Source organism: Hipposideros armiger, unplaced genomic scaffold (assembly GCF_001890085.2).
Source record: "Hipposideros armiger isolate ML-2016 unplaced genomic scaffold, ASM189008v1 scaffold_33, whole genome shotgun sequence".
NCBI classification, from domain to species: domain Eukaryota; kingdom Metazoa; phylum Chordata; class Mammalia; order Chiroptera; family Hipposideridae; genus Hipposideros; species Hipposideros armiger.
In genome coordinates, this window is record NW_017731383.1 from 4,938,472 (window position 1) to 4,952,472 (window position 14,001).

The 14,001-nt window shown below is 55.1% G+C and overlaps 1 protein-coding gene across 6 annotated transcripts in view; it reads right to left on the reverse strand.

Annotated features, from left to right (window-relative positions):
• The window catches only part of HRH2 (histamine receptor H2), a 31,499-nt gene extending 17,557 nt beyond the window's left edge, over positions 1-13,942 (reverse strand). For 5 of the 6 annotated variants that reach the window (XR_002123406.1, XR_002123405.1, XR_002123404.1 and 2 more), the window contains exons 1-2: positions 13,823-13,942; positions 2,338-3,877 (exon numbers count right to left, since the gene is read on the reverse strand). Coding sequence is in view for 3 of the 6 variants with exons in the window: in XM_019637544.1 (XP_019493089.1) it covers positions 2,338-3,407 (1,070 nt within the window). In the remaining 3 variants the exon portion in view is untranslated. Of the gene's footprint in view, positions 1-2,333; positions 3,878-13,822 lie in introns of those variants that run through there. The other variant, XM_019637545.1, reaches the window with a different exon arrangement.
• Positions 13,943-14,001: the final 59 nt, after the last annotated feature.

Consider the following 14,001-nt stretch of genomic DNA (forward strand, 5'->3'; position numbering starts at 1 on the left):
GACAGGGTCCTCCCGTCTACATTCAAGGCTGAGCTTGCAGGTTGGCTTCTTGGGATGGGCTCCCCGGGGCGTGCACAGCCTCAGCACACTGCCTACTAACCTCAGCACGTGCAGCACTGAACCATTGCCAGTCGCTCCTCAACTAGACCCTACAGGGGCTGTGGGTGGCGGCGTGCTTTATCTCCCTTTGCCCCCTTTGCATTGGCACAGGAGTGGGGATAGGACGTCCTCATACAAGGATTGACACATAGAGCAATGGCAGAAGTGTGCAGCTGGCCGCTAGTGGTGCTCTGAGTGTTAGCTGTTGTGAAGTGCTTAGGGAATACTTCCCTAAAGATTAGGGGTGGAGCAGCCTATTCATGCGGAGGTCACGCAGGTAAGAGCAGTAGGAAGTGGCGTGCGTGACCAGACTGGGTGGTGGTGGCTGGCTTCTAGAGCATCCACACCCCCTGCTTTGTTCTTTGTTTGCTTCGTAACCTAAATCGGCTTTGCAGTCAAGGCTGCTTCCTGAGCGAGGGCGTGCGAAAGAGCATGATGGACATCTTACCCACAGGCCGGACCTGAGGTCTCTGATCTGCACGTGGAGGGGCGCCTGCGGTGGCTGGGAGGGTGGATTTGAGAGGGAGAGTCTAGAGGCCAGGAGGCCAGGAGGAGGCTGGATGCAGAGCAGCAAGGCTTGTTCAGAAGGGCAGCCGTGGAGGCGCCTGAGATCCGGGTCTGTGAGGCGACACACCTGGCTGCTGCTGGGACCAGAGGGCACATGAGGCCCAGGGCTCTAGCTGGACAGTTGTCCCCCACAGCGCCCCACAGAGACCAGAACCCCGGGGGGGGGGTCTGTGGTGTGCTGCCAAGCTTTTCTTGAGGTTGACACTCAATGCTGGAGAGCGAACCTGGACCACGGGGCTTGCAGAGCCTGTTGGCATCCCTTAGCTCACGGACGCTTCAGGCAACCCTGGTTGGTGAGCAGGGCAGGCTGCATGAGGACAGACCCCACACCCTGGAGATGAGGACGCTGAGGCCCAAGAAAGGCAGGGACTTGCTCAAGCTCAGAGTGAGGGCAGAGCTGAGGCCAGGTCTATAAAGCTGACGTCCCATAACCGTTCATCACAACGAATGCCAAAGATGTCATTTCTACAATCGTCCGTGCTCAGCACGGCACCCGGCATGTGGTGGGAAGCTGATAAATGTGAACAAACGAACGAATGAATGAGTGAATGAATGAATGAATGAATGAATGGGTCAGTCACACAGACCAGCATTCTGGGGGCAAAGGCACGGTCATGGGAGAAAGGAAAGTGACGCTTGCTGAGCACACCTGCAGGCCAGGGGTTCCACCAGCGTCCTGTCATTCGCTCCTCTCAGCAGAGCACAGACCCGCACACGTCCCCTCCACGCGGGCGCTGAGCGTCCTCAGTGCCATTCAGTCTTTGGTGCAGTTGCCCATCTCGTACCCTGCATTGGCTTCGTCACCAGTGGATTTGCCCAAATCTCACCCTGATCCTGTCTCTATTTTTAGCTTGGATACCCCTTCAAGTTGAATCCTGGGGTGTCCTCTCTCTTGAATCTCTGACACCACAAATAGCCGGTGGTTCCTGAGCCTGTTTTTTCATAGACTCCTAGATTTTGCTCTAGTCTCTCCTCTCTCATGGACCAGTGCCACCGAGCCCTTCACTGATATCCCCATCTCATCCTTCTCGTCCAACAAGAAGGAGCAACAGGGTCCTCTTTCCAAAGCACAGAGCTGCCTGGGTTAACCCCACCTTGCTTCAAATCCTTCCACCTTCCCTGAAGACCTACGGTACAATGTCCGCGCCCCTAGCCTGGCCTTCGAGGCCCCGCCTCCCCGACATGGCCAGTCCTTTCTCCTCTGCTTTGAGCACCCCCAGCATCAGAGCTGATGCACAATGGTGCTCGATGGACAAGCTGGGTTTCTCATGTAACCTCAGCAGGCAGCCTTAGCCCATGGCCGTCTGAGGGTCTATCCCACAGGGTTTAGGTGAACACTTAGGGCCACTAGCTAAGTGGCACAGTTGGGCCTCACACTTAGGACTCCTGATTCTAAGGACAATGGAGCTGGACAAGAGGGCCCACAAGTTCTACAGTTGGGGGTCCTCTGTCCAGGTCCCAACTGTGGGACCCTGGCCAGGTTGTGGTCCTTTTAAAATGGAGGGTAAAGGTTCCACCTTGGGAGGGCTGTTGGGACGATGGCACAACACGAAGTCTGCAAAGTGCTCACAAAGAACGCCAGCACCTGGTAAGCAGCCGTCACCTTCATGGTCACTGTGGGCGAGACCCCTCCCCGTGCACCCGTCCTGCCCACACGGCCAGCGCACTTACCTGTCGGTGGCTCCCCGGGGCGCTGTGCCCTCTCTCCCACTCCACACCTGGAGCTTCAGGGACTTCTCTTCCTGCCGCCTGGCTTCTCGGCTTTGAGTCCTGGAGAGCCGAGAGCTGTTGGACATCACAGAAGTTTCCCGGGCGTAGTGGCTGGCGGGCCTGCAGCAGAAAAGCTGCTGGTATGCCAGGCGGAAGTCTCTGTTCAATGCGGCATACAGGATGGGGTTCAGGGCCGAGTTGGCGTAGCCCAGCCATAGCACGACGGCCTCGAAGGTCTTGTTGACACTGTCATCCCCTCTCAGCCCCCGGTAGACAAACACGGTGAAGTAGGGGAACCAGCAGACGATGAAGGCCCCCATCACAGCAGCCAACGTCACGGTGGCTTTGTGCTCGCGGAAGGTGGCCGCCTTCCAGGAGCTGACGAGGTGGACCCTCCTGGCCTGGTCCCGGGCAATCTTGAAAATGCGGTAGTAGGTGACGCACATGACCAGCAGAGGCAGGTAGAAGGTGACCAGCCCGTCCACCAAGCCGTACGCCAGGTTGACCTGGACTTTGCAGTGCAGGACGGTGTGGTTGACGGTGCTGGTCTCGCTCCTGCTGTTCCACCCCAGGTGGATAGACAGGAAGGACAGGGTGATGGAGATAACCCAAATTAAGACCAGGGAGATGGCGACTCGGGCCGGGGTGACCAGCATAGGGTAGCGCAGGGGGTCCATGACGGCGCAGTATCGGTCCAGGCTGATCATAAAGAGGTTGAGGATGGAGGCTGTGCAGAGCATCACGTCCAGGCTGGTGTAGATGTTGCAGAAGACCTTGCCGAAGCTCCACCTGCAGGATAGCTGGTAGAAGGCCGAGAAGGGCAGCACCAGGAGGCCCAGGAGCAGGTCGGTGATGGCCAGGGACACGATGAAGCAGTTGGTCAGGCTGCGGAGCCGGCGGTTCAGGCCCACGGCCAGGCAGACAACCACGTTGCCGGCGATGGTGACGAGGATAAGAGCCGTGAGCACCACGCTCACTGTGACCTTCAGTGCAGCAGAGCCCAGACAAGAGGCCGTGTCGTTGGACGCCATCCTGGGACCCCAGGGCTCCTTCCTCTGTCCACCTGGCTGCTGCTCTTCCAGCTCCCCAGGGTGTCAATGATGTGGACCCCTGGGCTCCAGGCTGCCCAACAAGCCAAGGGAAAGCATCCAGATGTGGGGAGGCGACGGTGACCGAGTGACTCAGTGCTGTTTCTCTAGAAATGAAGAAAGCAGGCTCCTAGGAGGTGTGAATGGAGAAGAGGGCAAGTTGGCGGTTCAAAGAACAGTCCTCAGATTGCCCCCTGCCCAGCTGGCATCCTCCTGGGTTGGAGCAGGTCTCCACTCTCCAGGTTTTGCCTAGCGACTGAGCCACCGGGGCATGTGTCTGGAGGTGGCTTTGGTTTTATGCGGGAGGGATCATGTGGTGACATGGCCACATCCTTCTCCATAGCTAAGGGCTGCTCCCATCCACGTGACAGGTCAAGGACGGCTGCATCTTCCTCTCAGGATTAGAGCGGGAGCTGAAAACGCAAAGGCCAGGCGTTGAGCACTTTGAAAGCAGACCAAGAGCATGACCCATTCAAGATTAGACCTCCACCTCCCTGCGAGACACCAGAGGCATCGGGCCAGTCTGGGTGGCTCTCCTGGGGAGGGCCTGAGGCAATCAGGATAAGCAGCGCGAGGAGGACACGAGGGGCTGGGGCACCATGTCTCCCTGTGAGAGATGGTGGGAGGGGCTGGGCCTGTTTATACTGGAGGAGAAAAGATCTAGACACAGCCTCCAAGCTCCACAAGCACGGGCTGCGTGTGCTTGTTGAGTGCTGGTTCCCCACGCCGGGCCCCGCCCGTAGGTAGGCATTAAGACTCTGAGGAATACGTGATAAAATGAACGAATACATAAGCAAACGTAGTGAATTTACTCGGATAAAGCACCGAGAACAGTGCCTGACACTGTTGTTTTATAAAACGTCATCGTACTCTAAACGAGGGGCCGACAGACTTTTCAAGAAAGGGCCGGGTGTAAATATTTTCTGCTTTGCATCCTGCACGGTCTCTGTACAGCTCCTCCGCTCTGGCATTGTGAAGCGAAAAGCACGTACACAGACCGTGCACATGGGTGAGCGCGGCCTCCCTCCAAGAAGACTTTACTATGGACACTGAAATTATTGTAGAATTTCACATAATTTTCATGTGTCGCAAAATATTCCTCTTTAGGCTTCCTCCAACTCTTTAAAACTATTTCTAAGCTGTTGAAAAATGTAAAAGCCATCCTTCGTTCCCGGGCTGCAGAAAGCCAGGCAGAGGGCCAGACTTACTGCTGCCATAGTGGGCTCACCACACCCCAGCCACCTGCTCCAAACCTTACTTTTCTTATTCGGCAGCACGTGGGGACCCACCTCCAGGTCAGCTGGTTACAGGGCTTACGAAGTCTTTCTAATGGCTGCATAACAGCCCGTGGGGTGGGGTGGGGCTGGCTACCCTCCATCACGGGTATTTGGGTGGTTTTCAGCCCTTCCCTTCCTTCCTGCTGCCCCACTGCGAGCATCACTTCAATACAGTGGCTGCGCACAGAATGCCTCTCAGAGATTCCCGCCTAGTGGTGACATGCTACAATTCCAGTGGATTTCAAATTAAGCTAAGGCCCTCCTCGAGTCCTGGACCCTTGCGCGGAAGCCGATCCCGGGTTTCCAGAGAGCCGCCAGCACGGCAGTCTCCTGGGACCTGGGAGTGTGCAGGACTCCAGTCGGCTCAGAAGCAAGCTAATGGCCATGTGACATAAACGAAGCTTCTCCCAGGCTCTCGCCTGCAGCGGTTTTGCAACTTGAATATGAGAAGCATCATTTAGTTGTCAACCACCATGTGGCTGCCAGGGTCACGGCTCCTGGTCACCTACTGCTGCTCAAGCTGGCTCAGCCGCCCGGCCGCATAAGCTGCACAGCTGGGCATTATTTTTAGAAGATCTTTTCATGACATAAATAGCCCAAACAGCAAGGCTTTCACCGCCGCACTTAATTAACTCTGAGGACGGTAGCAGCAAGAGTATTTTTTTGAGAATCCTTATTTCTGATGAAAATATTTTCTGAGTTCCCATGGAGGTGGTAGCAGATCTGAGGACCCTAGCTCTCTGGATCCCACTCAGCCAGCACTCGGCAAGGATACTGTCGCTCATCAGCACATAGAATGCAGCGTCACGACAGGCAGGGGCTCTCCCGCTCCTCTCATTCTGCAAGGGACCAGTCCTCCATTTTACACACGCAGGAACCGAGGCTCAGAGAAGGGACGGAACGTGCCTAAAGTCTCAGTCCCATTCAGGGGAAAAGTCAGCATTTGCACCCAGGTCCGTCTGACTCAGAGTCCCTATTCAGCCACTATGTAGTTAGCTTTTCCTATAGAGGAAGAAACTGCCCTTTGGGCTTCTCAAAGAAACCACACAATTCTCTGCACATTTGTATCACGAAACACTTCCTCATCTGCAATGCCAGCACGTTCGTCTTTGTGGTCACACATGTGTGACTGTTCCCCACAGTGGGCTGGACATTTGGTAAAAGCCTCGTAAGATGGTGAAGGACTTGTGGTTGAGGCCGTTCACAAGAGAGCGAGAAAGGCCCAGCCTCCAGTGGTCCGATCTCTGGTCCCACCGTTTCATCTCTTCTGAGCCACCAGGGGCCCCGAGCCAGGGGCTGCTGTGGCTTCTGTCCTCATGTGCTCCTTGTTGCAAGTATTGCAGCCCCTCGGAGCAGGCCCTCTGCCTAGGCTGAGAGGTGGATGTTGTCTGGAATTTGGGGGCAGGCTCTGTAGCTGCTGCTCTGAGCCCCGCCCACACTTTCGACATGGGCGAGGCTCAGAGCAGGATGGTGGGTGGGATACAGTGGACCTTGGTGGAAGACAGTGGACCAGGACACTGACCAGTTCTGTTTGCCGGGCACGTGCAGATAATTTCATGTCTCCGTGAGGCAGAGAGTATTACTATTCCCATTTGACAGATGATGAAATTCAGGTTCAGAGAGGTGAAGTCACTCGGCCAAGGGCACACAGCTGATAAAGCGGTAGGCGGGGCTTGGAAGCAGGCCCGGTTCCATTGTCTCTGAGTGTATGCAGCCACCCATCCCACCCGATTACATACATCTGATGACAACAAATTCCCTTAGTTGTTGATGGTCTAAGAAAGTCTTTTCTCTGGTTTTTTTTTTAGCTGAGGTGAAACTCAAAACATTAACCACTTTAAAGTGAACAACTCAGCGGCATTTAACACATTCACAGGGTTGTGCAACCACCGCCTCTGTCTGGTCCCCAAACATTTTCATCCCCCGAAAGGCACCCCCACACCCGTGAAGCTGTCACTTCACCCTCTTCCATGCTCCCTGGCAATCCCAATCTGCTCTGTGGCTCCACAGTTTGCCTGTTCCAGGTATTGTGAACACAAAGTGCAGGGCAAGTGGAAGTGTGGGGGCAGGGAGGACCCCTGGCTGTCTTCTCACCCCTGCCCCCCGTTCCTCCATCTGGGCACTCAGGCACGTCCTTGGCATCAACCTTGCCTCCTATCTTCTCATCTCCTCATCCAGCCCACCAGCGAGGCTGGCTGCTTCCTGCTCTGAAATAGATCTACCTTGGGTGTGGTGCTTTCCTTGGCCGCTGTTGCCATCCTGGTCCTGGTCCAAGTCTGGACTTCTGTGACCACTCTCCACTGGCCTCCCTGCCTCTCCCTGGAATCACGGACGTGCCCCCCCCACTTCTATATGGCCCATGCTGTTCCATTACACCTTCCCCTTGGCTCACGAAGCCCCCCCCGGGGATCTGCACCCCTCCTCTCTGATGTCCTACTTCCCCCCCAAGCCGCAGTGGGTCCCTGGCCACACCAACCTCGCTCCAGTGGCTCAGACACGCTGGCTCCCCGCCCCGGAGCTCTGCCTGGGACCTGCCGCTGATGCAGACATTTGTATCATGGCACAAATGGCTCTGCAGAGGGGTTTCCTGGACCCCAGAGCAGTTCCTTCTCCCTCTGTCACATCCCTCCATAAGGGCCTTCTGGGGAGCACTTTTTTCCCTGGCGTTTTTCTTGCTTCCCTGTTCGTTCATTATTTTTCTGTCCCTACTGGCATGTGAGCACCGTGGGGGCTCGGTTAATACTGGATCGGCTAAATGCATATCGAAAACGACCATCATAACGATGTAATGTTCCATTTGTCCTGCATTTGGAAAGTGCCAAGCGATGTTCTAAGTACTTTGCTGACTTCACCCCATTTACTATCTGCCGCAGCCCTAGTACGTGGACACCACTCCTCGTCTCCATTTTATAGATGAGGAAATTGAGGGCTAGGGTATTTGGTGACTTGGCCCAAGTCCACCGCCAGCAGTGAGTTGGCCAGTGTGGGAATGGCCTGGGGAGGGAGTTTTCTGGGCACGGGTTAGATGGGGCCAAATGAAAATTCTGCCTCGGTGCTCCTGGGGCAGGTGAGACCCTAGATTGCCAGTGTTTGCTGGGAGAGCCAAATCTCTGCCACCCGCGGGCAGGTGAGGAGATGCGCTTGGACTCTCAAAGGCTTCTTCCAGCAACTATGTGTGTGTGTGTGGAGCGGGCGGGAGAGAAGGAGTCGTGAGCCCCTGAAACAATAAAATTGGGGAGCCCTGGGTAGAAACAGAACTCAGTGGTCACCTGGTGTCCAGGATCCCCTTCTACAGCATTCCAGGGAGGCATCCCCGCTCTCCTTGCATACCTCCAGTGATGGGAGGCTTACTATCGGACAAAGTATTTGTCAATCAGTCACAGCCATTTAAAGATGTTACAGAGCCCTACACACTTTTTCTTTTGGAGGCCTTACCCTATGGTGTAACAAATACATTGTAATATGTGCGCATTCCACAGAAAATTGTATGTAGCTATTTACTATTTAGTATAATAAGCTGCCATTTACTAGCTGTCATAGTGTTACATGTGCAGATTTCCAATTAAACATTCACTGCTTGCAATTTTGGGATTTTCATGTAGTTTAGATCTGGTACGTGTGTGTGTGTGTGTGTGTGAGAGAGAGAGAGAGAGAGAGAGAGGGAGAGATTGCAGAGATTTTTGTGCTCCTGAAAAGCTCTGAGGCTCCAGAGAGCAAGTCTAGGTCCCTTGTTCTGGGCCCTCCACTGTACCCCTCACTGTCACCGTCACTGTCACCACCATCGCCACGGCCACAGCCACACGCCCTGGGCACCCAACTACCCCGCCAACACCATACCTTCCTTCCTCTGTTCTTTCCCACGACACCTCACTCCAGGAAAGTTTTGCCCTTCCAGCCAGGTAGAGCTTGCTCTTACAGGCAAAAGTCCTGCAGCTGCTGGGTCACCTTATCACCTTAACGATATTAGCAGCAAACAGCTAACACTTGCCAGGAACATTTGTACGTGCTGGTTATCTTATGTAAGCCTCCTGGCCTCTCCCACATCCATGGCCCCTCCACACGCCCATTAGCTTATTCTGAGTCCTCAGGAGAACTCTGTGGAGCAGCCAAGACACCCACTATTTCCCCGTTTTGCAAATGTGGCACAGAGAGGTCGAGCATCTAGGCGGAGGCCACACAGCTGTGAGAGTTGGGAAGAGCCCTCTTGGTTTCCGTCTCCCGGCAGCTTGCCTGCGCCACGCCTCCCATGCTTCCCAAGCCTCATTCCCGCATGTGCCGCGCCACGATTTTTGCCAAACCCATAAAATACCAATTCTATGTTTTTTACTTAACGTTTTCCTTTAAAGTGATTGAATTCCTTGCAAAAAGAATTGCTTTATCATGACAATAACCACGAGGACTCCTTTTGCTCATATAGGTCACCCTGAAAACACATGCCATGAAAACACAACCAGTGTTATTAAATTTCTTGTAGGTCCCACTGCCTGAAGTGCCCAGCCTAACACTCTTCCTGTCCAAAAGGCAGAGCGGCCTGTGCTGGAGAGAGAGGGGTTAAAGACCACCCAGACCCAGCTTGGGACCCCCAGGGCAGCCAGCCCCACGCTTGCTGCTCCCGGAGGCTGGCCACCAGGGCAAAGCAGCTGTGTGCTCCTGGAGGCTGGCCCCACGGGGCTGGCAATAATTGGCCACTCTGCCTGCTCTGATCCGTGACCAACTTGGCTCTAGCCACTTTCCTCTGACTGCCACGGTGCCAGGCCCACGCCCTCCTGGCAGTGCTGTCTCATCAAAGAAGGGCAAAGTTGGCAAGGTCCTGAGAGATCAGCCAGGATGTCCCTGTCTGGTTTCCAGGTGGGACAGCCGGGCCCAGAGAGGGGCAGTGTCTGGCAAGTGATGAAAGGGGTAGTCAGGTCTGGGGCCCAGTTCTTCAACGCTTATCAGGTCGTTAAAAAAAGCTTTAAGATGTGCCAGAAAGGGCCTGGGGGCTGGTGGCCATTGCGATGGAGGACAGGGAGGCCTGGCTGAGGCTGGTCCAGACAGCTCCTTCGGCAAACAGCCTGGCGGCCCCTCAGAAGGTTAAACACAGTGTTCCGTGACCCAGTGACTCCACTCCTTGTACATGCCCAGGAGAAATGAACATACACGTCCTCGCAACAACCTGTACCCCCACGTTCACAGTCGCCAGAAGGGTGGGAAGAACCCCAACGCCCGGCACCTGATGAATGGATGAATGCTCGAAGGAATATGCTTTGGCCGTTAACAAGGAATGAAGTCCTGACATGCGCTACACTATGGACGAACCTTGAAAACATTATGCTAAATGAATAAGCCAGTCACAAAAGGCCACAATTCCACAAATATTGTACAATTCCATTGATATGAAATGTCTGGAACAGGCACATCTGTAGAGTCAGAAAGTACATCTGTGGTTCCTAGCCTTGGGTCTGGGAGTCAGGGGTGAATAAGGGGTTGACAGCCAGTGTGTACAGTTTCTTTTGGGGGTGATGAAAACATTCTGGAATTATTAGTGGTGATGGTGGCACAACACTAAAAGCAATTGACGTGTACACTGTAAATGGGTGAATTTGATGGCATGTGACGTATATCTCTATAAGGCTTTTATGTTTTAAAAAAAGAGAGAGACCTCTCTGGTTGCTGCTGGGGACAGAGTGGCAGCAAGGAGGCCGGGCAGCCTGTAATGCAATCACAGGCTCAGCGTGCCCAGCGCACGGGAGCCACCTTGGAAATACCTGGCTGCCTTGCTCAGGCCCCTCCCTGTTCAGGAACGCCCCTCCCTCCGTCCCCGGATTTCTCAGCCTCAGCGCTGCTGACATGTTGGCAGTACAATGCTGTGTTGTGGGGGGCTGTGCTGTGCACTGTGGGATGTTTAATAACATCCCTGGACTCTACCCACTAGATGTCATCAACCCCCCTTCAGTTGTGACGATCAAAAATACCTCCAGACATTGACACATGTCCTGGGGGGCAAAACTGTCCCCCATTGAAAGCCACTCCTCTCACCTCCCTTGCTCACCTCTTGAGTTCCTGCTGATCCTTCTAGAAGCATTTCCGGCATCATCTCTTCTGAGGAGCCTTCACGCTTCAACCTCTCAAGTCCCAGTTTCCTAAACAACACCCCTGTCAAAGTCCTGAGGACACTGTTTCCACTCCACTCTCCCCCACCCCTCTGTAGTGATGGCACCTTTGTACCTCTGGGTCCCAGCATCCAGCACAAAGCCTGGCACTTTGGGGGTCACTGCTGAACCCTGCCTTTCCCTGTATAGTGCAGAGGTGCATGGCTCCCCCCGGGGTTTCTGCAGTAGGTGCTTAAATGTTAGCTCGTTGACTCTGGTTAGAGGTGTAGGCTCTGGATTTAGATGGCCTGGGATTGACTCATGGGTGACACCAGGCAACTGGCTGGATGTTTCTGACTTTTGGTTTCTTCTCTCTAAAATGGGATATTGATAGCACCTACCTCGTAGGGTTATCGTGAACACATAGTAAGAACACAACAGGTACCAGATAGTATTGGTATTAATAATTTAGTGTTCCTCTTCCTTCTAAGGGGCTGGCCACGCCTCAACAGAGGTGGCCCTGTCACTGCCAAGTGTCCATGTGTCAGCCCTGTCTTGGGTGCTGGCCAGGAGGAGGTGGGAGTGGGTGGGGGTATATTGTCACCAGGAGCCAGACAGTTCTGCGTCTGCTAATTATTAAAGTATATGCTCACTGCATAAAATCTGGAAAGTTCTGAAATTATAGTCAGGGAACCAATCTCCCATCAGGCTGCCACCCACCGGCAAACATTGTTAACACCCTTTGGCTATTTTCTTCATCTTTTTTTCTAAGTGCTTGTCACAAATTTGTGACCATGCCCATGTAGATGCGTGTGCATAAGCATGTCCCCATTCATTAAATGCTGTCCATTTTTAGTGGCCACACGGCTGTCTCATAATTTACTTAATTGATCCCCTATTGTTGGACATTTAGGCACTCTCTGGTTGTTGATGAATGTGTTTGCATTTGAAAGGGCCTTTATTCATATTCCCATCATTTTGTTTGGATGTTCTCTTCTTCTTTAAAAACACTTTTGGCAAAGGAACCTCTCTAGCCTTCAGAGACACCCATTTTCCCATCAGCAAGGATGTCCTCCCCATGGCTGAGCTAAATCCTGGGGATTGGGTCCTAATCCCATTTCCTCTTCTCTGGGGTGTTGGTGGAAATGGACCACAGCTGGCCTTATTTTTCCCTCAGATGCCTCATGCGGGAGGGTCAGTTCAGTTAGTCATCAGTGAATGGAGAACTAAAAGTGCCTGTGGAGCCAGAAGCAGCAGCCTAGGCCAAGGTTATGGAGACGGGGTCAACGGGGACGAGGTGGTAGAGGAAGAGAGGAAGAGAAGTGGGCGGAGTGGGCGAGCCAGCCTGACCGGCTCCCTGCGTGGCGTTGAGTAGTGACCTCCCTTCCCTGCAGATCCCCGGGGCACCCCGACCCCACTACCAGCCTCCACACTTTCTCCTGTGATGATGTAGCAGTTCTTCCTATTACACGTGGGACAAGACGCCCATGCTGATTTGCTTGGCAGCTGCCTGGTGCCAAGCCCCGGGCTGGACTCCTTTCACAGTCATGTTTGGGGCCAGCGTGGTCCTTTGGGAAGCAGCCTGGAGCCAGGCAGACGTGGGGCCAACCCCAGCACAGGCACTTCCTATCAGTGTGACCCTGAGGAGATCATGGAGCCCGTGGGAGCCTTGCTTTCCTCATCTGTAAATGGGGTTTAATGGCACCGGCTTCCCAGGATTGAATGACTGTGGTCGCTGCCAGTACACGCGGGGCCCCAGACCTTCCCAGGGCAGGTGGCGGAGAAATGTTACTTTCTCATTCTGTTCAGTTCCCGTGGTATCTCAGGGTCAGAGATGTTAATAAATGTATCTAACTACCTTTCATAATCCACAGGGAACTCATCAGTAGGCAGGCATTCTTAAGTCCCTATTACAAACCAGAAAACTGAGGGTCCAAGAGAGAGAGCCAGGAATCTCTACAGGACTTAAAATGTCATCTCACCGATTTCGTCTTAGAGAACCGTCAGGGTGTGTGTCCGGGTTGGGGGCGGGGGCGCAGTGGGGCTCCTGCGACTCCCCCCTCCCCCCGCCCCCCAATTCCCTGGGCCCAGCAGGGCCACTGACCATCTCTTTCAGAGGAGACCAGAGCAGACCTGGCAATGACAGATGAGTTCCAGTAAGGCAAAGGGCGCCTGGTCTCTGAGCTTTCAAGTTAGGGGATGACAGCTGCCATGGTGGGGACACCACAGGCCCTCACCACAGGCGGCGGGCGGGTACTTTCCTGCCCCACCTCCATATCCTCACAGCCCAGTGAAAGCTGGCATAAGCATTCCTCTTTCGTGGTGCTGCGGGGAGGGCAGTGGAGAGACTGAGGTTCACAGGCTCAAGGTCAACGGCACTGTGTAAGCAGAACTGGGATTCCTAGCCCAGGGCACTTGCCGGCTTTCTCCAGGCTGATGGATCTCCAGACACTGCTGGAGGACTCCTTCCTGCCTGAGCCTCACTGAGCGCTGTCTGTCAGCGCTCTCAGGCACCTGGGCAGAAGCCCAGGAGGACCAAGGCTCCCTAAGGAGCTAGGGACCCCTCCCCGCCCGCCCCGCCCTCTGCTGTCTTTGCTTAAGCAGAAAGTCGCTCGTGCTCCAATGCGTCCATCCAGACCCGGCGACAAACCAGGGACTGTTAACGCGCAAGTGGACTTTACAAATCCATCCCCACGTGGGCAGAGGGGACACACACCCGACCCTGCGCCCGGAGCACAGCCGTGGACCTGGGCTGTAGCCTGTGCTGGTAGCGCCCCCTTGGCTGGGGCAGGACCCCCGCGGGTTACAGAGAAGGAAACTGAGGCTCGAGAGCAGAGAGACTAGCCCAAGGTCACGCACGGCCAGCGAATGGCGAGGCCAGGGCTGGAACCCGGGGTCAGGGGCACGACGGCTGCGGGGAACCTGGGGCAGCCAGCGGGGCGGCCCGCCAGCGCCCGCCTGGGACCCCACCCCGAGCCCAGGCCCCGTGGGGAGGCGGCGGCCAAGTTACCTGGAGCTGCGGCCCCGGAGTGTGGCTCTGCCACGGCTCAGGCTCGGTTCAGGCTCGCCTGCGTCCCGCGCCGGCTCCCGCTCCGCTGCTGGCGGGCGGGGATGGAGAGGACGGCGCGCCCCACGGCGGCACCCACTTCCTCGTCTCCGCCCCCGGCGCGCTCCTCCTCGCTCTCAACT